We start from the raw sequence: 26,754 nt of genomic DNA, 5'->3' as shown, positions 1-26,754 counted from the left end.
CAGTGTGAGGAAAAACTTCTTCCCATGGCGAGGGCGGAGCACTGGGACAGGTGTCTGGAGCACCAGGAGAGGCTGAGGGAGCTGGGAAAGGGGCTCAGCCTGGAGAAAAGGAGGCTCAGGGGGGACCTTGTGGCTCTGAACAACTCCCTGACAGGAGGGGACAGCCAGGGGGGTCGGGCTCTGCTCCAGGGAATGAGAGGAGATGGCCTCAAGCTGTGCCAGGATGGGCTCAGGTTGGACACCAGCAGGAATTTCTTCATGGAAAAGGCGGTCAGGCCTTAGAAGGGGATGCCCAGGGAGGTTTGGATTCCCCATCCCTGGGGGTGTCCAGGGAAGGACTGGAGGCAGCACTCAGTGCTGTGGGCTGGTGACAAGGCGGGGTCCGGTCACAGGCTGCACTCGATGGTCTCGGAGGCCTTTTCCAGCCTCTCTAACCCCGTCATTCCATGTGGGACACTTGCTCCCGGCGCCTGAGGAGAGCTGTGCGGGAATGGAGCCGTGTGAGGGCGCGGCCGCCAGGGGGCGCTGCGGGCAGAGCCCGTGGGCGGGGCCGGGGGCGTGGCCACCGCAGGCCCCGCCCCGCCCTCCGCGCTGTCCCCGCTGCCGCTCCGGGACGCGGCAGCAGCGCCGGCGCCATGGTGAAGATCGCCTTCAACTCGCCCTTCGCCCTCAAGGATGAGCCCAAAAAGGAGGCGGCCGAGGCGCTGGTGGCCGACAAGGTGCGGGCCCAGGGGTGTCCCGGCCGGCGGCGGCGGGAGGAGCGGGGCGGTGTGAGGCGGGGGGGGGGCGAGGAGACGGAGGCGCCGCCATTTTCTGGCGGCCGGTGGAGGCGGCGGCGGCCGCGGGGCTCCCGCTCCTGTGGCGCCGCGTCCTGCCCGCCCGGGGCTGCCGGAACGGCTCCCCTCGGCCCTGCCCTGCCCTGCCCTGCCCTGCCCTGCCGCGGGGCTCCGGTGCCTCGGTGCCGTCCCTCTCCGCAGCCCTGTGGCGGTGCGGCGTCCCGTGACACCCCCGGCCCAGCGCCGGCCCCGGGTGTTTATGTCGAGCTGGGCCCGCGCCAGCGCCGCGTTTCCTGAGGGCGCTTTAAAGCTCCAGCTCGGCCCTGGGCCGGCCGGGGAAGCGCAGGGAGAGCTCCCCCCGGCGCTGGCAGCGCTCGGCCGGCGCCTCGCAGGCAAACAAAGCGGGCCCGGGCTCGTCCTCCGCTCCCGGCGGCGCTCGGAGCCTCCCGGCAGCTGCGGTCAGGCGTCGGTGTTGCGCTTAAATTAAGAAACCTGCCATAAAGGGGTTTTAAATAGAAACTCGGTCGAGCGCCCTGTGGTTGGCTTTTCCTTCCCGGGGAGCCGCGCGTCGCCGGCTCGAGTGGAACTTTCCCAGTTTGTGGGAAAATTGTTCTGAAGGTTGTCCCGCGTTTTTAGGCGGATGGAGAGGTTCAGCCTGTCGGTAAATACAGCAGTGGCCCTAGACAGGGATGATGACACGGGCTGAGTTTTGCAATCGAGAGTAAGAAAATTTTTAAAACAACAGAGCTGGTGGAGTTGGACTCTAGTTCTGTTTTGTTTTTTGTTTGTTGTTTTTTTTTTTTTTTTCCCTTCCCTGCTAAGCTTTAATCAGGAAAGCAGCTTCCCTACCAGCCTACACAGCTTCACCTGGAATAGCCTTCCTTTGGAAGGAGAAGGGATGCAGAGTGATTTCCTTGCTCAGTGCCCTCTTTCCTCTGAGCTGTCAGTTTGATGTGTGCACATTTAATACAGCAGCACTCAATTACAGGATCAAAAGGAGAGAAAGTAGGAAAACAAGGTAGATAAAGTGTTTAAAATTTTGAGATGTCATTAGCCTGGCCAGTTTATTGTAGGAAGAACTTCTCAGCTACTCCTGAGGCAGCTTTATACATATATTTACTAGCCCTGTGCTGTGAAAGCTCTGACTGGAATACTTCTAATAAACACACCCCTTTTTCTGCTCTCATGAGAGCTGTCCCTCTCAGTTTGGAATATTCTGTGTGTTTGCACACAGGTACATGTGGGATTTTAACAACTCTTCATTCTTGACTTCAGGGCTTGGAGTTGCATGTAAACATCAAGTTCATAATTTTACTCCAAGACAAACTTGTTGGAGTGGTTGTTAACGTCTTCTTTAGCTGGAATATTTGTGCAGAGCAAACAGGCTTAAAGGTTAATGTTGGCTGAAACAGCACAATAAAAGTCCCCTGGAGTATCTACACAAAACCCTTGAGCTTGCAGAATATTCTCCCTGCAGGTTCTTTGGGGCTGTCAGCAGCGTTAAAACAAGCGATTTTTCTTCTTGTCTCTTATCCCTCATTTGCTTTGGTCGTTACAGCTTAGAACTGCATTTTCTCTGTAGGTTTTTGTCAACTTTTACCTGTTACTTTCGTGCAGAGGTTTTGTAACCTGCTCGAGCAAAAACCCTGCTGTTGTGTTCTCATAGCAGCTCTGTCAACTCTTCCCTCTCCGGTTCAGCTCCCCACATTGCTGCTTAATATGCTCCAGTACCTTTGCCTTGTTTGAAATAGGTGCAGTGCAAGTGTAGCTAATGAGATGTCGACATCACCCCTGCTCTGGGATGGCTGCAGTGCCAAAACTGGTGCAGGCTGGTGTGTTCAAGTAGGGACAGGCTGGATGAGTAAGGTGCTCCCAGGTGGAGGTGAAGGTGGAAGAGAGCACAGAACAGGATTAATCTCCATCTTACAGCTGCTTAACCCTGAAAGGTGATTTTCACACAGTGCCATAGAATAGAAATGTGGCATCATTCTGACTCGAACCCGGGGTTTGGCTTTGTTTTTTGTAGTTTGTTTCTTTTTTGACAAATGCTTCACATGCCAGTTGTAGCAGCTCGTGTCCTGCTGAACCAACATTTTTGTGTTTGGAGGATGCGCGAGTGGAATGTGGGAGTATTGACTTTCACAAAACAGCTTGGGGTTTGTTTCAGCACTTGCATAACTGATGGCTTTGACTTTTATGCTGCTGCATCTTGCTGAGCATGGAAATATTGCAGCCCTGGTGATAGTGCTGGTGCTTGCTGGGAGCACAGGTCACTGAATGTGTTGTGTTCTGCAGGCCCCAAATAAACCAAGGCCGTGGAAGCTGCTGTGCCCAGCCCAGCCACTGATTCTGGGAACACCTCAAAGGAAAAGATCTTTTACTGGGAAATCCAGTTTTCTTCCTTCCTGACTGGGACAAAGAGCAGATCTTGAAAGCAAGCTATTAAATCCTGGAGTCAGGAATCATTAAAGGGACATTTGTGACCAAATATAGGGGTTAGGTAAACATTTTGGGTTTGGTGGTTGTTTTTGTGTTTTGTTTTTTCCTTTCAAAGACTCAAGCCCAGTGTGTCATTCCAGGAGGGGATGTCTCTTCTGATTGTTTGATATTTGACAGCACTTCTGCTGTTCTCATCCCTTGGCTTGCAGCTGGAGGTCTGGGAATGTGCTGCAGGAGCTCTGGAAGGTTAAACTTTCCTTTCAGACACCACCTCTGCCTTTGCAATGAGGATTGCACAACTCACCACCACCTGAGAGTAGTTTCCTTTGGGTGCAGTCATCTTTGTTTGAGGGAACATTGGGTGGTGGAAAACCAGCTGCTGAGCTAAAGAGAGAAGTTTCAGGCTGTTAGGAGCAAAACTTCCTGGGATTTGGGTAGGAGAAAGGTTATTTTGAGGCTGCAGGGTAGGATGTGCCACAGGGGCTTGTTTTTATTTGGCATAATTGGAAGCTGTGTTTAAGCTGACGAGTCGTTTTCTTTCATAATGGACTTTGCTTGTGCATATTAAAAGTTCCAAAACCTGGTGACTCGTGTCAGTTGTCTGTTCCCCAGCCAAGAGACAAAGTTGCATCTCGGCTTCTTCTGTTAATCCAGCTTTGGGAGGAAAAGTGATGTTAATGCACATGATATCGAGAGGAGGAGGGGAAGAGGCCTGAAGACACTGTGTACATTTAATGACCTTGATCTACAAATCCTGCTTTTTGTACTACAATGTGGCTGCAGCACAAGATCTTTTGTGACAGTTATTTAAGTTTTGTACATCTCAAATAGTTTCTGGACGAAGGTTTGTCTAGAACACATCCTCTGACTCAGAAAATACTCTTGGTGCTGTTTGAAAATTGATTTTAATCTGATGCAGTAACATTTCATGTGAGTGTTTTATTTTATGATCCTGACTTGTAATTTCCACACCTAGAAGAAATAGGACATGGTGGATCAAAGTGGAGCAGTTGATAACAACTCACTTTAGATTCAGAGCAGCTGCCCATCCTCCTTTCTGCCCTTCTTTATTTAAAGGACCCAGAAGTTGCCACACACAGGGGTGAAAACTCATCTGGAAGATGTCTCTTGACTCTGCTGGGCCTGGCCTTCATCTTGGCAGGGGTTGTTGTGGGTGGAGCCTGCATCTACAAGTACTTCATGCCAAAGGTAACCTGAGAGCTCTTTTTTATTTAAACAGCATTGGTTAAAAAAAAAGTGTAAATGGATTATCACTAGACTGGAAAGATGAAGGGAGGAAAAAAGATCAAGGGACATGACAAGTGCGTGTCCTCTGGGTGTGACAGACCCGTGCTGGGTCTCAGCACACAGAGGTGCAGTGTTGGAGCTGCTTTGTGCCTTACCTGCCTTTGCTTGTGTCCCAGCACAAGGTGTACCGCGGGGAGATGTGCTACTTTGAGAACGAGGGCCGGGAGCGCGCGGTGGAGCCGTACTTCCTGCCCATCGCCGAGGAGGCCGACATCCGCGAGGACGACAACATCGCCATCATCGACGTGCCCGTGCCCAAGTTCTCTGACAGCGACCCCGCCGCCATCGTGCACGACTTCGACAGGGTCAGTCTGGGCTGGGGACACTGCTGTGTGCGGCTCCCTGCCCCTTCAGCCTGCCCCTGCAGCCTGCCCCTGCAGCCTCCTCCTCGGGCTGCAGCGTGGCACAGCTGACCCCGTGAACTCCGCAACAGCAGGATTAACTCTGTGTGTGTGGTGCGCTCACTGTGGGTAGGAGCTCTGAGTTGTTTCCCAGAAAAATGCATCTCGGTGCTCTGCAACTTTATTGGTGCCCACGGGATACCTGCCACTTGCTGTTGGATCAAGAGTCCCCTGTAAATGTGAGTTAAGGGACTGAGGACTCTGCACCGTGTCAGGTGTGAGCCTTGGAGAAGGGCATTGGAAAACCACTTCAAGCAGCCAAAACCTACAACCTGACCATGCTATGGTAGTTGTGTGGAGTTTCTGTAAGGCAAAGAGGAGAGGGTGGCTTTCATTTGACTTTTTTTATCAAAGTTGTGTTGATAGTGTTAATATCTATCCTCAGTCAGCTGTAAAAGCTGTCGGAGGTTGGTTGTAAATCCAGCCTTGGCAATGCAGATAGAATAAACAGATAATTCTGATTGCTGCAGTTCTTGTGGTTCAGTGGCAATGCTGATGAGATTTTTGTAGGGACTAACACTTTTCCTGAAGAACTATTTAAAGGGAATCATTGTTTATCGGCAGCTGGATACCTTTTGTTTGCACTGTGCTTAATTAGACCTTTTCAATTATGAGATCATACTCCCAAATACTTCCTCTGTGTTAGTACAAACTGTACTCCTTTACAATTATGGCAGAAGCTGCTTTTATATTCAGCTTTCTCTTATGTAGGGAAGTTTTGTAAACTATTGCTGTAACCACTTGGTTTGCCAAAGTGGTAACAGTTCAGTTCTTACACTGGGCAGTTCCTGAATGCATCACCTTTTTAATAGCTGTGAGTGATCTCCAGCTTCTTTAGCTTGCCTTGCTCCTGGTGGAATTGTGTTCTTCTGATCAAAGAGCCCCCTGACTAATTGAAAACTTGTTTTTGAAACAGCTTTTGACGGCGTATCTCGACCTGCAGCTGGGGAACTGCTACGTGATCCCGCTGAACACTTCCATAGTCATGCCTCCAAGGAATCTGATGGATCTCTTCGCCAAGCTGGCGGTACGTGGGAGCTTTGCTGCTGGGTTTTGCTGACAGGCTGCCTTTTGCTAAGAGTGCTGGGTGCTGCTCTTGAACTCCAGGCCCTTGCTAGAACAGTCCTCCCTCCATCAAAGTCCATAATCCCCTGGCTCAGTCACTGCACTGAAGTTAAGGCCAGCTGTCAGTGTATATTATGTTGAGTAGATTCATGCCTAATGCTCTTATTAATACCTGGCTTTATGAGAGCTGAAAGCAACCAGCAGATAAGGTTAAATTTAGCTGTTAGAAAGGAATTTGATAAAGCTCCAAATATCATTGAAAGCCTAAACCTGAGAGTTACTCCCAGCAAGCTCGCTCACCCCGTGAGGGTTTTGCTGAAAAGAACAATGTGAACTTGTTCCCCAGTTATTGGCACTGCAGTTATGAGATCACCACAAGCATTTGACTCTTCAGTGACTAAAACTGGTGTTTTTCCAAGATGATTTATGGGTCAAGTTGATAGAGCTTGCTGCTGCTTCCCAGTTAAATGCAATACTTGGCTATCGTGCGTCAAATGGACTTTTAAAAAAACTCATTGGCTCTCTTACACCTGGTTCTAGAGGCTACCTGTGTAGTTCAGCTTGTTGCATTCTTTTCTTTTTTTTGCTTCATGAAGAAAAGCTCTAAGTGTATGTCCAAGCCCCTGGTTTTAGGAGTTGGAGGTTAGGAAGCTGTTTTGGTAGTGCTGGGAGGATCGTAGGTTGCCTTGTCTTTTTTTATAGTAGAAATACATTGCCTCAAAGCTGGAGTCTTTCACAATATTTTATTTCTCTTTTAGCTGTAAACTTTGTGTACAGACAAACCTGACCAGGTTCTATTTACGCTTGTTTCATGTGAGGCTTACAGAGTTGAGGCTAACTGTGCTTTGTTTGGATGTGACTGCAGCTGTTTGAAATGGCCTCTGCCAGTTTTTATCTTCCCTGGTATGCGACTGGTTGAGCTCAGAGTATCTCGGTATTAAAAATCAGGAAAGCTGAACTCTGCTGCTTGAATCCCTCCCAAAGCAGAGAGTGAAATGCAGTGGTTTGTCCTTTGCTGGCTGCAGTCTGTCCCTTCAGGCTTTGTCTCTTCCAGACTGGCTCCTACCTGCCGCAGACGTACCTGGTGCGCGAGGAGATGGTGGTTACAGAGGAAATCGATAACGTGTCTGATCTGGGCATCTTCATCTACCAGCTCTGTGTGGGCAAAGAGACCTTCAGGCTTCAGCGCAGAGACCAAATCATGGGTAAGCTCTCCTTAGGAAAAAGCAAGTGCATTGTTTAACTAGGGAGGGGGTGAATACTTAAACCTGGGGATTTTTTAATCTGCAGAATCTGAGTGTTCAGCAGAAGCTGAGGCTACTCCTGGGCCTGCTGGGTATTTCCCCTCCCTTCATGTCTGAATGTAAAGTGTCATTAGAATATGCTGAGAAGGTTTCAGTTACACAATTACAGGTTACATGCCCAAACCAAATTTAAGCCTGTTTCTGTTCCAATTTATGGTTGAAGTTATGTTAGTTTGACCTCAAAATTCATATAATCCATCAGATAGTGTGAGTCTCTGTAGGCGCAGCTTATTCTGTCCTTGTCCTATCTAAAACTGGGTTACAGGAGCACATTTTCTTCTGCTTTACTTGCTCTGGGAAAAAAAGTAATTGAACAGTGAGCTCCGGACATCCCATACTTCCTCTCCGAAAGAGGAAGGACACTTCAGAGGAACTGCTGAGCTCTGCTTCTTTATTCCCTGTGTGCTCCTGCAGCCCCCTGACAGGGACTAAGCTGAGATGTCTGTGCTCTGACCTGCTGGGACAGGGCCTGGGGGGCAGAAGTCTAATGCTGCGAATTTTGTTTCACTGTAGCTCAAAGCATTTCATATTTGCTGCTCCCACCAAACGCAGTGAGCTAACCCTTTGTCGGTTAGAGCCTTTCAGAATGCAAATGTTTGGTTTGTCAGGACTCTGTGCTCTGGTTTGGCTGCCAAGCTCTTAGGCAAGAGTTTCCTCAGCACAGTTGCAGCATCAGGAGCCACATCTGCTGCTTGCTGCACACAACATCCTGTTGTGGATGGAAGCAAGGCTCCCTCTGTGGGAGCAGCAGAGGGGTTTTGTGTAGGGCACATGAAGGAACACCAAATGCTGGCCTCATGGGAGGCAGAGGCGTGTGACTGAGCTCTTGTGAGAATGATTTTTGGGAACAAGGCTAAATTGACAGCTGCTGTGTCTATAAGACACTCTGTGAAGAGTGTTTATGATCTTCCCTGAAATCATCCTGCTCTAACATGTTGTTGACATCTTTGCTGCAGAGTAAAAGATTCCTGCAGAGAACTTGCACAAAAGGATTCTAGTAAATGGAAAATGTTTCCTGGTACAGCTGCTGTGCTGTAGCTCTCCTTGTTCACCTGTGGAGGGGACAGGGTGGGAAATAGGATCAAATTGAGGAGAAAATTGTTCAGGGGCAAATCTTGCTTCGCCTTCCCTATCTCATTTCTGGCACACAGTGTATGAGCCACACCACAGAAATGAGACTACAATGGATAAACTCCTGGACCTTCTCCAGAAAAGTCTTTTCATTTCTTTTCATTTAGTTAGTGCTTCCTGGGCTCTCAGCTTTGTGGAGTTTGTGTGTTCATCTGTGAGATCAGACTGACCTCAGGTGCTGTGTCAGTTCCCTGGAGTTGTGACTTGGAGGTGTGGGAGAAGCCCAGGTCATGCTCTTAGATGGGCTCTGGAAAATTCATCTCCATCCTGATGCCTTGGAATTGAAGGACAGCCTGGATTTTAGGTGTTTACAAACCAAAGCAGTGCCCTGCTGGGGTTGGGTTAAGAGCTGGTGCTTCTCTTGCTTGATCTGAGCAATTCTCTCCTTATTAGACAAGCTAAATCCTTCTGAAGTATTGCAAATGGAAGTGATTGAGGAGAGCAGCTCTTTGATGGTAGGACTGCTGTGTTCCTGTCTCTTACTGAGCCCCAGCTGACACAGGCAAACTGCCTGGGTCAGGCCCAGGGCTAGCATGTCCCAAAATAGAGAAAATCACTTTAATGGTGTTAGGAAGAACCAGAGTGCGGTAAATCCTCCCAAGGTGAAGTGCTCTGCAAAGCACACCCTGTGCAAATGCACACTGGGTGAGGGATTTGGGATGGAAAACAACCCCCTAGCAGGCTCTGGTGGCAATTCCTGGCTGGATAAACACAGTGCAGTGAACGATGGAGTCCTGGCAATGCTCCCTTGGGCTGTGGATCCCTCACTCAGCCTCTTGTCCTCTCTCGTCCCCAGGTGTGCAGAAACGGGCGGCGGAGAACTGTCACTCCATCAGACACTTTGAAAACTCTTTCGTGGTTGAGACAAAGATCTGTCAGCAGTGAAAGGTGACAGATGGGAGGTGACCAGGTCACACCTTCTTGGAGAAGTCAGCATTAGACATCGACTTCTGCAATTAAACCGTGCAGTGATAATCAAAAGCCTTATGCATTTTCTGTGTATTGCTTGTATTTCAGAAGACAAAGTCACCATTTCAGCTTTTGTTGATCCTTGGTATAACTTTTTAGTTGTCTCATGTAAAACTTAAATTTGAGTAAGGTTTTTTTAGAAGGCTAATACCAGTTTATCTGTTGAACGTGTTTGATTTAGTGTAATCTGGGAATGGCAGAAAAATATATATATATAAAAATGTTAACCAGTTCCTTGGCTGGAACCAGTTATGTTCACCTTAACTTTCACAGAATGATTAATATTAATAATCTGTGGTTTGCACATCTTGTGTAGTTCTGTAGAATAGCTCTGCACTCCGTATCTTGGCTCAAAAACCTTCCTGATCTGGCTCATTAAAGGTTTATTTTAACGACCATGTGTGCAGCATGTAAAATCCGAGCTCAGTGATCAGACACCTTTAACACTACCCTGTTTCTTTTTGTGCAATTACTGTATTGAATTCGTATGTATATTTGGAACCTTCCCTGAGCTTATGTTGAGTTCTTCTCCCTTAGTTTGGTTTTGTGGCATTTAGTTGTTAGATTCTGATAGAGTTGCTCTTAAAGCTTGTCAGTATTTTTGGTTATGACTTGGTTTATCCTGTAACTTCCTATTTCCAGGATCTGTTCTGGTATAGCTCACTTGTGAACGTGACTGTAGTTGTAAACTTAAACTACTTGGGCTTATATAAAACTTTTTAGATCAACTTTTTATGAGCAAGTAGCATTACTGCTGCAGTCAGAGCATTGTTCCCTTTTTTTGGAAAGCTGCAGTCTACAGAGAATGAAGAGTTAGTGTCCTGCAGTTGATAAACTTGAGAGTTTTATTAAGGGACTTTATATTGGCATAAATTCTGCAACCCTATAATAAATGTTTCTCTAAAACTTTGGTGTTTGTGTTGTGTTTGGTGCTCAGAGGTGAGGGGGGTGATGCTGTGGACCTGGGGCAGTGTGCATTGCTCTTCTCTTACCCCTCTTACTTCTTTTTGAGCTTGTGAAGCTGAATTTCCTCTCCCTGCTGCTGTGGAAATGCTTTGTGGTGCAAGAGAAGCTCGAGGAACAGAGGGAAGAACAGACAGCTCTCTCCAAACAGGATCCCCCGGGGCAGCTCGGGGCTGTTCACTGCAAGGACAGGGTGTGTTTACAATTCATTTCAATATTGCTGGTGATGGGGCTGTAATTGCAGGTTTGCCTGTCCCAGGGTGCTGGGGGGGTGTTAATGAGGGGCTGAACAGAGGTTAATGAACCCTCTGCTCTGACCCTGAGCTTTGCTGGAAGCTCAGACAGGAGAGTCCTGCCCTGGAACTACTGGGGCTCAGAGCTAAAGTGTTGCTGAACCCTTGTGGCCTTCCTGGAAAATGCCTGGGATTGTGCAGCTGGAAGGAAAACAGGATTTCTGCACAGAGAACAGTGGGGAGGGAGAGGTGCCTATAGGAGCTGCTGCTCTGTCATTGCTCAGGAAACTGCAGGAGAAAGGAGAACACAGGAATTTTAGCACAGGAACTAACATGGCTCTTCCCCCAAGGACGTGTCCCAAAACCAGAACATTGGCTCTAAAATGGGGTCTGTAGGAGAGCATTTCAGTAAATTGAAGTATATAGTGAAATAAAATGCTGTAGAAAGCTCCAGTTCCTGTCACTGCGAGCCAGGTTCCCTTCATTCACAGATGTTACTGGGAAGTTTTTCCTCCAGCCTTTGTGTCCTTGGACAAGGGGTGATTTCCTGCTCCTCTGGATGGGCTGGGGGGATAACCAGGATGGATTCTTTTGGTAGCCTTGAGTGGAAGGACTTGGAGATGTGGTGGTTGTGGAGAGCAAGAAGCACCTGCTTGGAGCATTGAGGTCTGATTATATGCAAAATAAAAACCAGGAATTGTTCTTTCCAGCTCAGAGTGTCTATGCAGTGGATGCACCTCCAGCCAGGAATGCTGGACCTGCTTCCACATGGGCTGGAAGACTTTCTGTACCTTTGGAACAAAGTGAAGTCAGTTCCCAGGCAGGCAGCCAAGGACAGGAGGAACAGATTGTTCTCACCTGCTCTGAGGTGAGCAGGGAGCTGGGTCTGGTCCCACTTGTGCTCTGCTGGCCTTGTGGTGGGTGTCTAAGCTGGGGGTGGGTGTCTAAGCCAAAATGCTGGAATTTTGAGTTATTCCTGGGATCTATTAATGCTGTGTTTGGCTTTGAGCAGCTCCTGTGTTCAGCTGGGCTATAGAAGCAGGAAGGAGCAGGAGTTGGAGGAGTCCTTTGCACCAGTAGATGGCATAGGCAGCAAACACTTGGGTGGAAAGTGTGTGTAATGAGTAAAAACTTGGTTTATTCACTCATGAGACAGTTTTTCAGCTATTTTACCAAAAAGTAAACCTAAAAATGGTTGGATCAAAGCTTCATCCAGCCGGTGCTCGGTGTCTTTGCTTAGTTGTTTTTTTTTTTTTTTTATCATAAAACTAACCTGTGTAAAACCCTAATACCTGAATAGAACTGTATAACAGACATGGGTGTGGTGACTGGGGGTGACATTGCCGGGATGCAAATGCAAACTCAATTACTGTAAGAGCTTCATTTACATCTGTGTTTACTGCAAAAGCATCCTGTGGGCACGGGACAATCAGCAAGATCTCTGCAGGGGCTTTGGGCAGCTTCCTTGGGGGAGCTGGCAGGTTCATTTTCTGACCCTATAAATTCAAAATTAGATGTAAATTTTAAACACGTTTATCAACATGAAGCTGGCAATGCAGCACTTTGGATATTTCTTCTTCCAGCATTACACGTGAGTTCGTTTTGGGGTTTTTTTAATCAGAAAAACACACGAGAAAGAATTAATAAGAACACAGTCGATTTTGGTTCTCAGAGGAGATGCTGTTGCCCTTTGCAGAACCTGCTGTTCTGTGTGACTGCTGAGGTGTGGGTGGCTGTGGTGACAGACTCTTCCATTAGAGTATGTAATGGTGTAAATTAGAACTTCAGTCTCCTCCAGGCTTACTGTTCATAAAAATTGATAAAAATTAAACTTCTTTGTATATATAAATATGTTGAGATGAAGATCTGAAAAAGAAAAAATAGGGGTAGTGTGGATTTGAAAGACACCCTGAGGCCTCAGGCTGGTATGAAAAGGAGCTTTAGCACCTCAGAGTTGAGGAACTGCTTGTCTAAACCAGGCTTTCCTGGCAATAAGCTCAGCTCTGTGCAGGGCCTGTTGCAGAACAGCTGTGCTTGATGTGGCAGCGAGAAACTGTCACTTCCCACCCCCAGCAGCACTCCCAGGGTCTGTGCAGGGGGCTGGGGGACAAAGAGCCTGCAGGGCCTCCAGCAAGATTGGGTTGGCTCTTGTAGACTTTGTTAGTTCTTGGAAGACTCCCCAAAATCCAGCTGTGCTCAGCAGAATCTGGGGTGAGTGATGGCTGAAATCTCAGCACTGAGCACCCTGGACCTGAAGAGAACCCGTGCCCCAGAATCTCGGGTTGTTTGGGTTGGAAGGGACCTTAAAGCTCATTCCATTCCATCCCCTCCCATGGGCAGGGACACCTTCCACTGTCCCAGGTTGCTGCAAGCCCCATCCAGCCTGGCCTTGGACACTCCCAGAGGTGGGGCAGCCACAGCTTCTCTGGACCCTTTGACAGGGGAGAATTTCTCCTGTATATCCAAATTTCCCATCTTTCAGTGTGAACCCAATCCCTCTTGTCCTGTCACTGGGCTTCCTGATGAACATTTCCTCTCCAGCTTCCTTGCAGCCCCTTCAGACCCTGGAAGGTCTCTTCTTCCAGAACCTTCTCCAGACAGAACAGCCCCAGCTCTCCCAGGGGACATGCTGCAGCCCCTTAACCACTTGGCCTCCTCTGGACTCATTCCAGCAGCACCATGTCCTTCTGATCCTGGGGACACCAGCACTGGACACAGCACTGCAGGTTGGGTCTCAGCAGAGCTGTGTAGGACAATAAATGGGGTGCAGCCCCCAAAACCTCCACTTTGTGGCTGAATTACCCCCCTGGGAGGGCTGAGCTCGAGGTCAGGCTTGGAAGGATTAAAGCTGCTTTGCTTGTCCTAATTCCAGGCTGGGTGGGGGATGGCTCTGCTGCCAGCTGTGGCACAGAGCCCAAATGCCAGCACTGATTGAAGCTTCCAGGCTGCCACCAAAATAATTACAATATGGATAATTACAGTAACATTATTGCATTAACATTATTTCTTCATTATGAGTATATATTTGTGATATTACCTAGGTAATGGGATGGGTGTATTTCCTGTCTTGAGAGTAATTAGAGGCTCTCCACCTACCACTCCACCTCCCAGGGAAATTATTTCTTATAGTTCAACTATTCTGTTTACTCGAATATATTTCTCTCTCTTTTTGTGCTGTGACAGCCCTGAATCCCACCTCAGCAGATGTGAGAGTGAATTTCCTGTCTGCAGACTCATTCTCACTGTGGATGATGGTTCATGTCTTGCAGAAATGTTTGGGTTCTCCTGAGTTGTTCCATTTTAGGGCTTGTTGATGTTCAGAGCTGTTGTGGATTAAACCCATGGATGGACACCTGATGCTGGAACAAGGAACTTCCTTCCCACAGACCTTGCTGGTCTGGAACCCGGTGCTTTTGTTCTGAAAGGAGAGTGTCAGCATCTGGGATTCATCAGGAATGGATCTCTGGATGGAGGAGGTTTAGATGGGCTATTGGGAAGAAATCCTTCCCTGTGAGGGTGGGAAGGCCCTGGCACAGGGGGCCCAGAGAAGCTGTGGCTGCTCCTGGATCCTTGGAAATATTCCAGGCCAGGTTAGATGGAGCTTGGAACACTCTGGGATAGTGGAAGGTGTCCCTGCCTGTGGCAGGGGGTGGAATGAGATCACCTTAAAGGTCCCTTCCCACCCAAACCATTCCATGGTTCTCTGGATAAACCTACACCTTCCACCTGATGCCCTGAAATCCTGTGTGAGGGAAGGGCTGTGGGGGGTGTTTGGTTCTGTGGGATGATGATCTCGGTGGTCACTTGGTGATAAGTAATTCACTCCCTCGGATTCCCTGCCTGTGGTGGTCGTAGCTTTTGCCATCTCATGTTCTCAGCCCTTTTCACTAATTAATCCTTAATTTTTTTTTTAAAATCAGAGTGATGTTGAAGCCCCACTTCACACCACCCTTCCCTTACCAGTGTGCATTGTCACCCAGCCTTAAGCTGGAAGCTGTTACATCTTTGCCTCCTCATCTCATGACCAAAAAACCCCGAACAGGCGGGAGGATCAGACTTTCACACACCCCAAGGCTGACACTTCCGACACTTCCGTTGTGAGCGGGGCTGCTGCTGCTGCTCCCCGCCTGTGAGCAGCCCCAGAGGGGGGCACAGAAACGGCTCTGTGCTTATCAGATCCATCTCTGCCTCACCCTGAGCTGTCTCCCCGTGGGGAGGAGCCCTCCTGCCCCCCTCACTGCTGTCACAGGGCACTGCTGGATCCCTGGAGGATGCTCCAAAGCCAAGGCTCCTCTTCCTGCCTGTCTCCAAGGGTTTGTTGTAGTGAGGCTGCTCTGGTGGATGTGGCTGAGCACAGCTTGCTCCAGGGTTGCTTCCTGCTGGGGCATTTCTCAGGCCCTCTCTTCCCCTGGATCAAGACCCTTGATTGAGGGGAAAGCAAATTTACGGCTGTCTGAGGAAAAAGTGGAGCTCCGAGATCTTCGCAGCCTTTAGAATCCCATAATGGTTTGAGTTGGAAGGAACCTAAAAGCCCGTCAAGTTCCAACCCCCTGCCAGTTCACCTCCCACTAGACCCAGTCCCTAGACCAGAAACACTTAGTGTTTTTCCAATAAATATCCCATTTGCAGATATATTGGATAACATGTTCATTTATCCTTTTGCAGACACATATACCCCAATATTTGTTGTTTCTCAGTGGAGCTGATGGTTTCCTTCCACAAAACCCTTCATTCTGCTTTCTCCATATAATTTGACTTTCTTGTTTTATTGTGTTTTCATTTATATTGTCTTTGAAAAAAACAGCCAAAACCCTCTTGTGCTTGAAGGCAAGATGTGTCCTTGCTGCAGAGCTGAGATTTACAGCAGAGCATGGTGATGGTTTGAACCAGATCTCACCAGGGATTTGAAGTCCCATTAGAGACTCTTGGGCTGGCGCAGACAAGCCCAGAGGGAAAAATTTTGGGTGAAGGAACTCGAGGAGCAGCATGACACCAATGTGAGCAGTGCTGCTGTTCCTTTTGGGTTTGGGATGGGGCTGCTTTAGGATTTTCAGGCTATTAAGCAGCAGGAACAGGCTGGGCTGTGGGCTTTGATGGTTTGTGTTGATTCACTTAAATAAGAATCTTCTCTTTCAAACAGAACCTCACAGTTCTGTGAGTTTCAGCTCTGAGGTGTCCTGGGAACTTTCTCTGAAGCCGTGCAGGCATTTGTGTGACCACAGGGAGTCACCCTGACTTTAAATATCCAGCGTCCTGTGACTGTGGATGTGTTCCAGATAATGGCACTGGTCACAGGACTGGTGATCTGACAGCATACGAGGGAAACAAGTCAGCCAGAACAGAAGCTTGGGTGGGTTAAACTCTTTAAAATAAGTTTTTCCCTTGGGACTTGCGGGGGTACAAATGGAGAGGCAAAGCTGGACATTGTGAGTGGTAAAAGCCATGACCTTCATGAGCTGGAGCATCACCAAGATATTCCCTTTTCACAGCTCTGTTGAGCCCCTGGGAAAATGAGAGATGAGTTAAGAGAGTGCTTTTTTCTCACAATTCTTTATGGCACTCATTCACATCATTGTAATTCATCCCTGAATTGAGGGGGAAAAAAGTGGGAGTAGAAGGAAACTTGAGCAAAATGGTTTTAAAAGTTATTATCTTGATGATTGGAGCTCAACCTCGTGGTGACTATGGAGGTACTTGACCTCCAAGGAGCTTCATTCTGCCCCTCCCTTTAACCTCATGGTGGCACCTCTGGGTAGCCCAGAACAAACACAGGCCCTGATGAGGTTGGTGTGACCTAAGAGAGAGGAACAGAGCTGGAAGCAGGAACCAGAACCAGCTGTTCCACTCTGAGGCAATGACATTACTATATTTTATCTCTATTATTTTGTTCTCATGGCTTTACATAACCAAATCGTTTTTCTAAGTCAGATTTTTTGGTCACAGCTCTAGATCAAATTCTCAGAGTTTATAGATTATCACCCCAAAGGCTGCAGCTCCTCTGCCCTGATTTAACTGGCAGCATGAACCAGGCACTGCCCTGATGGATCCAGCTTTATTTTTGGTCATGATGTTTATCAAAACATCTCAGACAAGATTTTTAGCTTTTTTATTTTTGTGTTGGATGGAGTGGTTTCATATTTGGGTCACTCTCTGGAGGCTGGCTTTAGTTATTGATGTCTGAGGAAGAGAGTCCAGCAGTACCAGGGGTGCTCTGTGTGTGCATCTGCAGCCCGTGAGCTGGGGCTGAGGCTCGTTTTTAACAGCAAAGTGAAAAAGGAAGTAAAAAGTGCAGTAAAATGTGTCAAAGCCGCCTTAACCCCAGAAGGAAAATCTAACAAGTTACAGAGAAACGGGGACTCTGCTCAGGATGTTGCGCAACCGTGTGACAAAACAGCAAATAAAACAGTGCTGGTAAAAGATGTATGAGAGGACAAAAAATTCTGCTTTGGTAAGAGAAGCTGTAAATGAGCCCTTGTCATGGCAAAAGGACATTATTGGGATTCCATGGATGGCTCATGGTTGTGACAGAGGATGAAGAGGGCACTGGAAATGTTGGCAAAGTGATGCCTCGGGAAGGCTCATCTGAAACAGAGACAGAACAGAGCTGGAGAATAAAGTAGATATTTATTGAAAGGTCTCCAGGATACACCTTGGGCAGGAGAGGAGCCTGACCAGGGCTACACTCAAGGTGGACACAAAATGGTCACAAAATGGCTGATCAGTCATGAGGTCTCAGACTTTTATAAGATTTGGTGCATTTGCATATTGGGGTTTAATTGTCCAATTACAGCTCCAGGCTGTGAAGTCTCATCCTTCTTGTTCCTCCCTTCAGCCACCCTTGTTTGTGCTTTTGGGCCTGAAAGTTGTCCTTGGTGTGCAGCAGGAAAAGGATTTGTTTTGTGTCCCTGCTGTGTGCAGAGCTGAGTGACACTGACTGTGAGCTCGGAACTGCACCCCTGGGCAGCACAGAACCTGAAATATATGAAAGCTGAAACTTAAGGCATCAAAAGCAGCAATGACATAGAACTAAAATAGGGAATTTGTCAGCACCAGACCTCAGGGGTTATTGGGGGTTCACGTTGGTGGCCAAGGAGGGAGGTGGGCTCTGATCCCATCTTGCCAAGAAGGGAAGGGAAGGGAAGGGAAGGGAAGGGAAGGGAAGGGAAGGGAAGGGAAGGGAAGGGAAGGGAAGGGAAGGGAAGGGAAGGGAAGGGAAGGGAAGGGAAGGGAAGGGAAGGGAAGGGAAGGGAAGGGAAGGGAAGGGAAGGGAAGGGAAGGGAAGGGAAGGGAAGGGAAGGGAAGGGAAGGGAAGGGAAGGGAAGGGAAGGGAAGGGAAGGGAAGGGAAGGGAAGGGAAGGGAAGGGAGGGGAAGGGGAAGGGAAGGGGAAGGGAGGGGAAGGGGAAGGGAAGGGGAAGGGAAGGGAAGGGGAAGGGAAGGGGAAGGGGAAGGGAAGGGAGGGTGTGCTCCCACAGCTATCACGTGCAAGGGCAGCTCTGGGTCTCACATGCACAGGAAAAGCCCCTGGGCAGCTGCTGGGTCTCTTCTCACGGTGTCAGTGGCAGGGAAGAGGCGGTGCCCGAGGGGGATGAGAGGTTGTGCAGCTGCTGCCAGGCTGGGAGCAGGGAGGGGATGGAAGCGGGGCAGGGCTGGAGCAGACCCAGAATTCTGCTTCCTCCTGACCCTGCCACCCTCACCCACCTTGTGCCACGTGTGAGGATAAGGCTCCCAAAACGCTCCCTGCTCATTCTGAACAGCTCAGGCTCCCCAGGCATCTGTCAAACCACCCCTGAGGCTGCACTCTTGCCACCATGGCTTTCCTTTGATCCAGCAGGAATTAAACCTGGTTCTGTGCCCAAAAGCCACTTGTCACTTCAGCACAGAGCCAGCCGGGTGAGGACACTGGCAGAGACCTCAGTGCTTTGCTGCTCAGTGATAACAACGCCCTGGGGAGGGCTGCAACCAGAGGAAAACCCTCCCTGCATTATAAAGGGGATATTTTGGGGCTTGGGGGTTTTTGTTCTCAGTTACATTCTCGTTCAGATTCCCATTCCAGTGCTGCAGGCCAGATTATTCAGATTATTTTAGAGATTCACAGAATATTCTGGGTTGGAAGGGACTCCTAAGGATGGAGTCCAGCTGGTGGACACTAAAAATACAAGGGCATGCAAAAATACCCATGGCATGAAAATCCACCTCCTGCTAATCTAAGAAATATGTTCATTCTGCAGCTAGTGGGAGCATCCCCAGGGGCTTGTGAGACCTCAGTGTGGCCCTAGGAGGTGCCGCCTGGAGCAGAGGTGCCCTGGGGGAGGACAGGGAGGTGTCCCCTGAATTCGTCTCGTGTCACCAACCCTGACATTGCACCAACTTCCTGTAAAAAGAGATAATTTACACTCATCTGAATAAGCCCCGTTGCCGTAGCAGAGGGGGAAGACGCTTCTGCACCCATGGGATTTTCTGGGTGGAAAACTTCAGCTGCTCGAGGTTTCTGTCACTGAACAATTTCTGAACTTCTGACACCACTTTATGTAACAACTTTTTCCCCCTCAGGAGCTCGAAGTGACTCTAGGGGGTTGGACAGGGCCACCCTGGTCCCCTCCCATAGTGGCCAGAAAGGACAGGGATGGGCTGGATTCCTGCAGCTGGAGGAATTCCCCTTATCCTGGGAAACCTGTCCCTTGACTTTTCTCCCCAGTGCAAGAAGAAGAGTAAAATAATTTTGGAGAAGTATCTAGAATGTTCTGCAGGTGCTCAAGAGGCATCAAATCCAGGTACTGCCACGTGGTTTTGTGTACTGGTGATGCAGGGGGGAGAAAGAGCCAAGAATTACATTAAAAAAGAGTTTTAGAAATTATAATTTTATTGTATGCAACAGGAAATATAAAAATAAATATTTTTTTTGTCACTGTGAATGTGCTTTGTGGTTTCCATGAATTATCAGTGCTTGCTCAGCCATCAAGGACTGGCTCAGATTCCTGTCAGGAAGAGGTGGTGGTGTTTTCTTTTATTATATGAAAATGTTTTTGAAAAGAAAACAACTTCTTGTGTTGTGACACCCTCTGGGCTTCACATAATTTTCCTGCAATGTGTATGTCCTTTATATAAATTATAAAACATTTGCATAAATAAAACCACAGTATGTTACACTTCCAAATGTAACATTTCTAATGTTCACAGAAAAATAACATTTTACAAGAAGGTGCAAATGAAATACCAAAGCTAAGCCCAAAAATCTCTGTGGTTTAAATTTAAAGCAAATATTATAAAATATTTAAAGCAAGTATTATAAAAATATATCCCCTTTTCTTAAAAATCTTGTGGCACCTTTGATTTTGCTTCCAGGGAGTTCCCACCACAGCAAACCTTGGAAAGGTTTGGATCCTCTGAATCCTGCTGCTGTTAATGAGGAGTGGATGTGATGGCTGTGGGTCAGTTATCAGTGAAAGGGAAATAATTTGCCCCTTTTGACTTCTGGTGAAAAGAGGACCTGAAAGGCTTGATGGACACCTGCCTTGAATAAATACCCTCCAAGCACAACCCTGTGGTTCAGGACCCAAGGCAAGGCTCTAACCCTTGTCTTTGCATCCAGAAGTGGGAACTGATAGCAGAAAAATAGTGTGTGGAAGCTTCACTGTCTGTGTGATTTGGGGTGATGGCATTTGCTGCACTCCCAAAACGAGTCTTCATTAATTGTTTAAATGAGAAGTCCTTTTCTTCCTTCTGCTCCTCACTCCATGCTCAGCGTGGCTGGAGTCACTCTCTCTGGTCACTCTCTGGAGAATCAGTCTCTGCTGAATTGTCTTGTGCCTCAGAAACAGAGAAAATTGTGTCATCCAATACTTTTCAGGATCAAATTCTTTCTGCACAGCAAGACCCCAGAATCTTTGCTGTTTCTTGCTGACCAGGACATGGCTGGGTGACGTCAAGGGTGACAGTGGGGCATGGTGTCACCTCTCCCATGGGTCCATGACCTCTGGCTGCCCAGCTGAGGAATGGAATTGCTCCTATTTATATTCAGTGAAAATTTGCTCCTGAAATATTGAATCAACACATTTTTGGTCAGGTTTGGGGGGGTTTTTGGGGAGGGTTGTTAGTTTATTCCAACCTTCACCGAAAACAGAAGTTTGAGTTGTTGTTCTCAATGTCCAGAGGGAAAACACTGTGGCAAAGGCCAAAATTTAATGAATGTTGGGAGTGCTGGCAGCTGTTTGGGAAGGGCAGCTCTCGTACTCTGTGGTGTCTTCCCCAAGCACATCCCTGGAGTGCTTCCTGCCATAGCTGAGGTGCTGGAGCTGGATGCTGTCCTGCAGATCCTGCCTGGAGAGGCGTCTCCTGAACTCATCCGTGGTGAAGTAGTAGATGATGGGATCCACGCAGGAGTTGAGGCTGGCCAGGCACAAAGCCACGGCATGGAACACCGTGATCTGCACGCAGCCCTCCCAGATGTGCCTGGTTTTCACAAAGAAATCCAGCGGGAAGCTGATGTGGTAAGGTGCAAAGCAAATCAGGAACACCAGGGCGCAGGTGAGGATCATCTTTAAAGCCTTTTTCTTCTCACCCAGGTCCCGGGAAGCAGAGTGCTTCTCTTTTAGTGATAAGATTGTCTTCCAGGAGCAGTACAGGATGATGAGCAGGGGGGTGATGAACCCCACCAACTCAGCTATGGTCATCAGCGTGATGGAGGTGGGGAGGTCGACCTCCGTGACAGGAAGATCCACAAAGCAGGCATTTCTATTATTTTGGTCCTGCATCCTGAGGAGTGGGAAAGGCAGGCAGCCCACACAGACCAGGACCCAGCCCACGATGCTGATGTAGATATCACAGACACGCCTGCAGTCACTGAATTTGAAAGGGTGCATGAGGAACAGGTACCTCCTCACGCTGATGCACACCAAGAAGTAGATGCTGGCGTACATATTGACGTACTTCAGGTAGAAGCAGAACAAGCAGAGACCTCCTCCAAACTCCCATGTGCCTGTCAGGTAGTAAAATATCCTTAGGGGCAAGGACAGCACCTGTGATAAGTCAGCAATGGCTAAATTGATCATGAATATCACGGCCCTTTTAGTCTCTTTCATGTAGCCATAGAAGACCCACAGGGCCAGGGTGTTCCCGATGAGCCCGGGGATCAGGATCAGCGTGTAGGTGACGGCATAGTAGGGCTTGAGGTCTGGCTCACTGCAGCTGGAGTTGTTGTTCATGGTTGTGCTCCAGCTCCCTGCTCAGCCCTGGTGTCATAACACGTCCATCCTGCCTGTCCTGCAGCCAGGGTGGCCCCAGGATCCAAAGGGAACAGTCCAGCCCTGGAATCCGTGTGGGAGGCTCTGGTCACCGGCTCATCATGGGGAGTTTTGGCATGGGGGGAGTTAATTCCAGTCCTGCCTTTCTCATGCTCGTTGTCAGAGCTGGCTGGGGTCACCTGCAGGGTGGGCAGGAGGGATCCACACTGGGAAAAGCATCGCTGTGTGCCCAAGCAGACAATTCCTCACTGGAGATGTGTCCCTGTCACCTTTTGGGTGGCATTTCAGCCTCTTCTCTCAACACAGGGCTTCAACAACTGATGTGGCCCCGCAGCTGGAAGACAGAAAGGTGCAGTTGAAACATTGTTGGGACACATTGGGGAGGAACAGAGCAAGAGCTATGGAAGAGCTGGAAAGAGCTGGAGCATCTCTCCAGCAGAAACCTGTGTGGCTTTGGTAGGGATCAGCTCTTCTGCTGCCCAGCAAGCTTCATGCCCTGTCCTTTGGAGGTGCAGAACCACCAAGGAATACAGAAATCATGCTTATTTTCTGCTACAAACCTGGGGATGCTGCTCTTCCTGTGTCCCAGCACGTGGCCAGTACTGAGAACAATCTGGTGAGTGCTGGACCTGCCTCCCTCCCTGGGGATACTCTCACCTCCCAAAAACTCCTGGGGGGAACACTCCCCTGGCTTCCCAGGAAAGCCCTCAGAACACTCCCACCTTCCCCAGCTGCAGGTGACAGAAGGAAATCTGCTCCTCATGTAAACCCATATGCACACAAACCTTTCCCCTAGTGCAGCCACTGCTGCTCTGTCATGGGGTGGAAGTCCCAGGTCAGTGGCTTTCACCAAACCAGGGTCAACTTTTTTGATTTCACTTTTAAAAATAGAACATAAACCATCCTTTACAGAACTACCTGCATTTGATCCAATCTGACCTTCTCTAAGCCTGTCCTTACCCATCGTGCACATCTGGGGCTGTTGGTAATACCAGAACTGGTGCTGAGGAGGCTGGAGGTGGATTTTATTTAAAACTGCAGGCCAAACAGGTGATGTTATCTGAATGTGTCAGACACAAGAACTTCAGCCAGATGCGATAACTCTAGAGGAAATTCGAGTCTCTGCCCAAACTCTCTCAGGTTTGCCTTTGGCTTCCACATGAAGAATTTTCCTGCAGGTCTAAGTGGAAGAAGTTTGTAGGTGCCAACCTAGATGCCAAAGGCACGTTTACTTAATTTAAAATGTTTTAATTTTTTAATTTAATTTTTAAATTTTTAATTTTAAGGGTAAAATGATATCTGCCGCAGTCCCTGCTGGTTTTTTTCCAGTGCTCAGGTACAAAATGTGAACACGTATTAATGATGTTCAACACTTGCTGGTGTGATGGCACCGAAACTTTGAAGTAGTTTTGGGTGGAAACAGAAAATCTGCCATAAAAGGAAACATATCTATTTTTATATTTTCTCGTGCCAAGGAGACTGAGATGTCTTCCTTCCTTCCTTTTAAAGAGGGAGCATCTAAGTCAAGCACTGGAGTAAAATGTCTTGTGAAATGATCCTTTTATGCTTCAGAAGTGACAATTAATAATATTTTTATTTTAACAATTCTTCTTATTAATTTAAATTAACTTGTCTCTCCTCTCCTGTTGGCAGGGGCTCCTGTCACCCACTCAGGAAGGTTCAATCATGCTCCTTTTCCTCTGGCTGCATTCCCAAGTGGGAAAACCCACCTTAACTCCATCTCTGGGGCATGGGACACACAGAGGGAAGGACAAAGTACACCCCCAGCCCTTCCACACATGCACATCTTATTTTTCCTTCTGCCCCCCAGCTCCTGCCCTTGCCCATCCCCATCACACAGCAACTTTCCTGGAATTTCATTCCTTGCTCCATCCAACCTGGCTCTGGGGCAGGGAGGCACTTACAGCATTTTCTGCCTTGTGGCATGAGGGGTCCCCGAGGCCCAGCTGAAGGTGGGGAGCAAGGAGGGGGCTCAGCCTGGGCACCCAGAGGCACTGGGAAGCTGGGGAGGGGGTGTAAAAGCTCAGCAATGTGAGAAACGGCGCTTTGGAAATCCCAAGCAGCAACATCACAGAGTTCAGCCCCATGTGCTGTGTAAAAAACCAGCAGGATGCTAAAAACATCTCCAGAAAGAGGAAATTTGGGGTTGCATGCTCTGTGCTTGCTTCCCCCTCACTGCGAGGGGGTGGGTGAGAGACTCTCCACAAACACAGCCTCTTTCTCCCCCTGAACAGCTTTTCCCCTAATTTTTCCATGGTACTCCCAAAATCAGCCACATTGGGGCAGTGGATGAAGATTTGTGCCTAATGAGTAAGAGCAGCAGGTAAGAGTTGCAGCCAGCCTAAAAACAGCTTGTTAGAGCTGGGTACATCCTGCATAAGGCATTTTCCATGTGCTGGAGGACATGGAGCCAGGTATCCATCTGCTCCATGAGAACTCCTGCAGGAGCTGGGAGTGAGGGAGCAGCCCCTTACCCTGCTCACAGGTGGGCTCTGCCCCACAGCCTCAGCAGAGCTCATCACCCTCAGCAGTGCCCAGGCTCCTCACCTGAGGCTGCTTAGAGGTGTCCAGTGTGGATCCTTGTTAGGAAATCTTGGGGGTTTAACCCACAGCAGTTCCTAAACCCAGCTGGGTGGGGGAGATGCTTTGAAAGCAGCTCCTGGCTGGGCTTGGTTTGTGGGTGTTGTTTCATGCCTGGAACCCTCTCAGAGCTGGGATCTGCAAATGCCTCCTGCTCCTCCCTGTAGCCAAGTGAGGGATCAGCTGGATGGATGCTCCACCAAGCCCTGCTCTTGCTGCTGGCCCAGGTGAGCTGGGGGTGCTCAGCCCCTCATGCTCAGTGTGGGGATGTGTTTTAAGAACACATAAAACCTGTGGCAAAGCAGCAGCACCCTGGTGTCCCCTCCTCACTTACCCTCCTGGGGGAGCCGGGCTGGGCTGTGCCTGGGCCTTCTCTTGCGATTTTTCTTTTTCTCCTCCACAGCCTAAAATAAAAGCAGAACATGCACAGGGGAAACATCAAATGGAAATTCAGTTTCCTGTGCGAGTGAAGGCGGGGTGAGGGTGGCTTGGTCCCTCCAAAGGGGCCCTGTGGGGAGGGGAGAGCTGGCCCAGGGGTGGCCTGGGCTTCTCCCACTTTGTTCTCTGACTCACCTGAAGTGCTGCTGTCCTGCTTTGGCAGGAAGTAGAATTTAAATGGTATTAACTGAAAATAGAAATGCTAAACCCAGAAACTGAATGTTGTATGGGGTTGGGTTTTTTGTTCTTTTAAAAATGAAAGAAGAAGAGGCTTCTCTGCCTTGTTTCCTGGTAGATATTTGGGATTGATCTCCTTCTTCACTGGGGTGATGTTGCCCCTTGCTGTGCTAACTAAATTCTAAGAATATGAACGGAAAAAAATAAATTCTCTGGTTTAATGCCATGTAATGCAGAAATACTCTGCTTTTGCTTTTTAATCCTTGGAAAAGCTCTTGTCCTCCTTTTTTAATATTTATCCTGGTTAAGACAGGAAAATAACCAGGAGCAGCAGTGCTGTGTGTCAGCCTAATCCCCCTCCCTCCTTCTCCCTTCCTGGCACACCCTGATGTCCCAGGGAGATGCTTCTGGCACCAAAGTTGTGAGTTATCCCCCCAAACCATCAGCACACAGCCCCAGGGATGCACAGGCATGTCCCTGTGCTGTGATAACCCTGTCCTTTTCCTCCCTGGTTCCTGCAGTCAAATGGAAATTGGCCCATGGAAAATCAACGTGGTGCCACTTGTGAGGAACAGACCACTTGGGGAAATTCATGGGACAAACAGAGGGAGACAAACCCAAGGAAAATGTGGAGCAGTGGGAATCGGGTCAGTTATCCCTGTGGAGGGGGAATGGGGCTGTGTGAACTCAGAGGCCCCTTACAGACGAGTCCCATCCCAGGCAGTGCTGGGTTTGCAGAGGCTGAGAATGGCTGGAGTTGGGGTTGATCCTTAAAGTCAGCTTCTCACCCAGTGATAGCAGAAAATCCAGCTTGAAACTTCAAGGCTGGCTGTTTTAGCTTCAGCCATCCCCATCCTCTCACTCGGAGCATCCCATGGGCACACACACACAGGAGCTCTTCAATAGATAAAGTATTATCTCCTTACCTATGGCTGGGCTCACTCTGCATCTCCTCCCTTCCACCTGTTCCACTGTGGGAATTGCACCAGGTCTGTGGTGAAGGCAGGACCCCCCCTGGCTGTCCCTGGACTGTCTCATCCCCTCTCATCCCTCCCGGCAGAGCCGCACTAAATCCACAGCGCAACAAACCAAAAAATCCCAGTTTACCCCATCCCTTCCCGAGCCTGTCCCGAGGGTAACTGAGACAGAGGGATTCCAGCCCTACCTTTGCTGTCCCGGAGGCTGCCCCGGTGTGGGCTGCAGAGTCCCCACGGCCGGTCCCTCCCTCGCTGAGCGAAGCAAAAGCGCAACTGGCGGGGAGCGGCTGCGCCCTGGGGAGCGGGACGGGCACGGCGGGGCCCCCGGCACCGCTTCGGGGTGTCCCTGCCCTGCTCCTGCCTCCGATCACCCGCTCTCCTCCTCTCCCGTGGTTTTTACGGGTGTTTGTCGGGGTGCCGGAGGTGTCGGGGTGTTCTGGTTGCCGCCGCGGTCTCGGGGCGTTTCGGGGGCTGTGGCTGTGCGGGGTTGGTGTCGCCCCAGTCCTGCTGCCGGGGTGGGGGTCAGGACCCCTCGGCTCCTGGGGACAGAGCTCCTCTGTGGCAGATGAGGAGCTGAGCCTGAGGGAATGCGAGCATTCATCAATTATTTTCCTTCCCCAGGCTGCTGTGAAAGGCTCCATCCCTTTCCCTCACCTGGGTGTTTGCGCGCCTGTGCTGCAGTCCCTGCTCCCACTGATTTGGGGGGCTTTAGGCTCCCCCCGAACCTGATC

General features: G+C 49.1%; 2 protein-coding genes across 2 annotated transcripts; one reads left to right on the top strand and one right to left on the bottom strand.

Annotated features, from left to right (window-relative positions):
* Positions 1–578: 578 nt before the first annotated feature.
* LOC310922954 (integral membrane protein 2A-like) lies at positions 579–10,299 on the top strand. The gene is made up of 6 exons (XM_083883977.1): positions 579–719; positions 4,293–4,424; positions 4,640–4,828; positions 5,841–5,951; positions 7,044–7,194; positions 9,221–10,299. Exons 1-6 carry the CDS (start codon positions 636–638, stop codon positions 9,307–9,309), a joined length of 756 nt encoding a protein of 251 aa, XP_083740103.1. The 5' UTR covers positions 579–635; the 3' UTR covers positions 9,310–10,299.
* A 9,251-nt stretch (positions 10,300–19,550) lies between these two features.
* LOC310923285 (putative G-protein coupled receptor 174) lies at positions 19,551–26,299 on the bottom strand. The gene is made up of 3 exons (XM_083884503.1): positions 26,212–26,299; positions 24,766–24,835; positions 19,551–22,164 (listed from the first exon to the last, which is right to left on the bottom strand). The coding sequence occupies exon 3, from the start codon at positions 21,789–21,791 to the stop codon at positions 20,769–20,771; it is 1,023 nt and encodes a 340-aa protein (XP_083740629.1). The 5' UTR covers positions 21,792–22,164; positions 24,766–24,835; positions 26,212–26,299; the 3' UTR covers positions 19,551–20,768.
* Between the last annotated feature and the right edge of the window lie 455 nt (positions 26,300–26,754).

This window comes from Zosterops lateralis (assembly GCF_965231275.1).
Source record: "Zosterops lateralis genome assembly, chromosome: Z".
NCBI lineage: Eukaryota > Metazoa > Chordata > Aves > Passeriformes > Zosteropidae > Zosterops > Zosterops lateralis.
The sequence above is the reverse complement of the archived record's forward strand: the minus strand, read 5'-3'. Positions and strand labels throughout refer to the sequence as shown.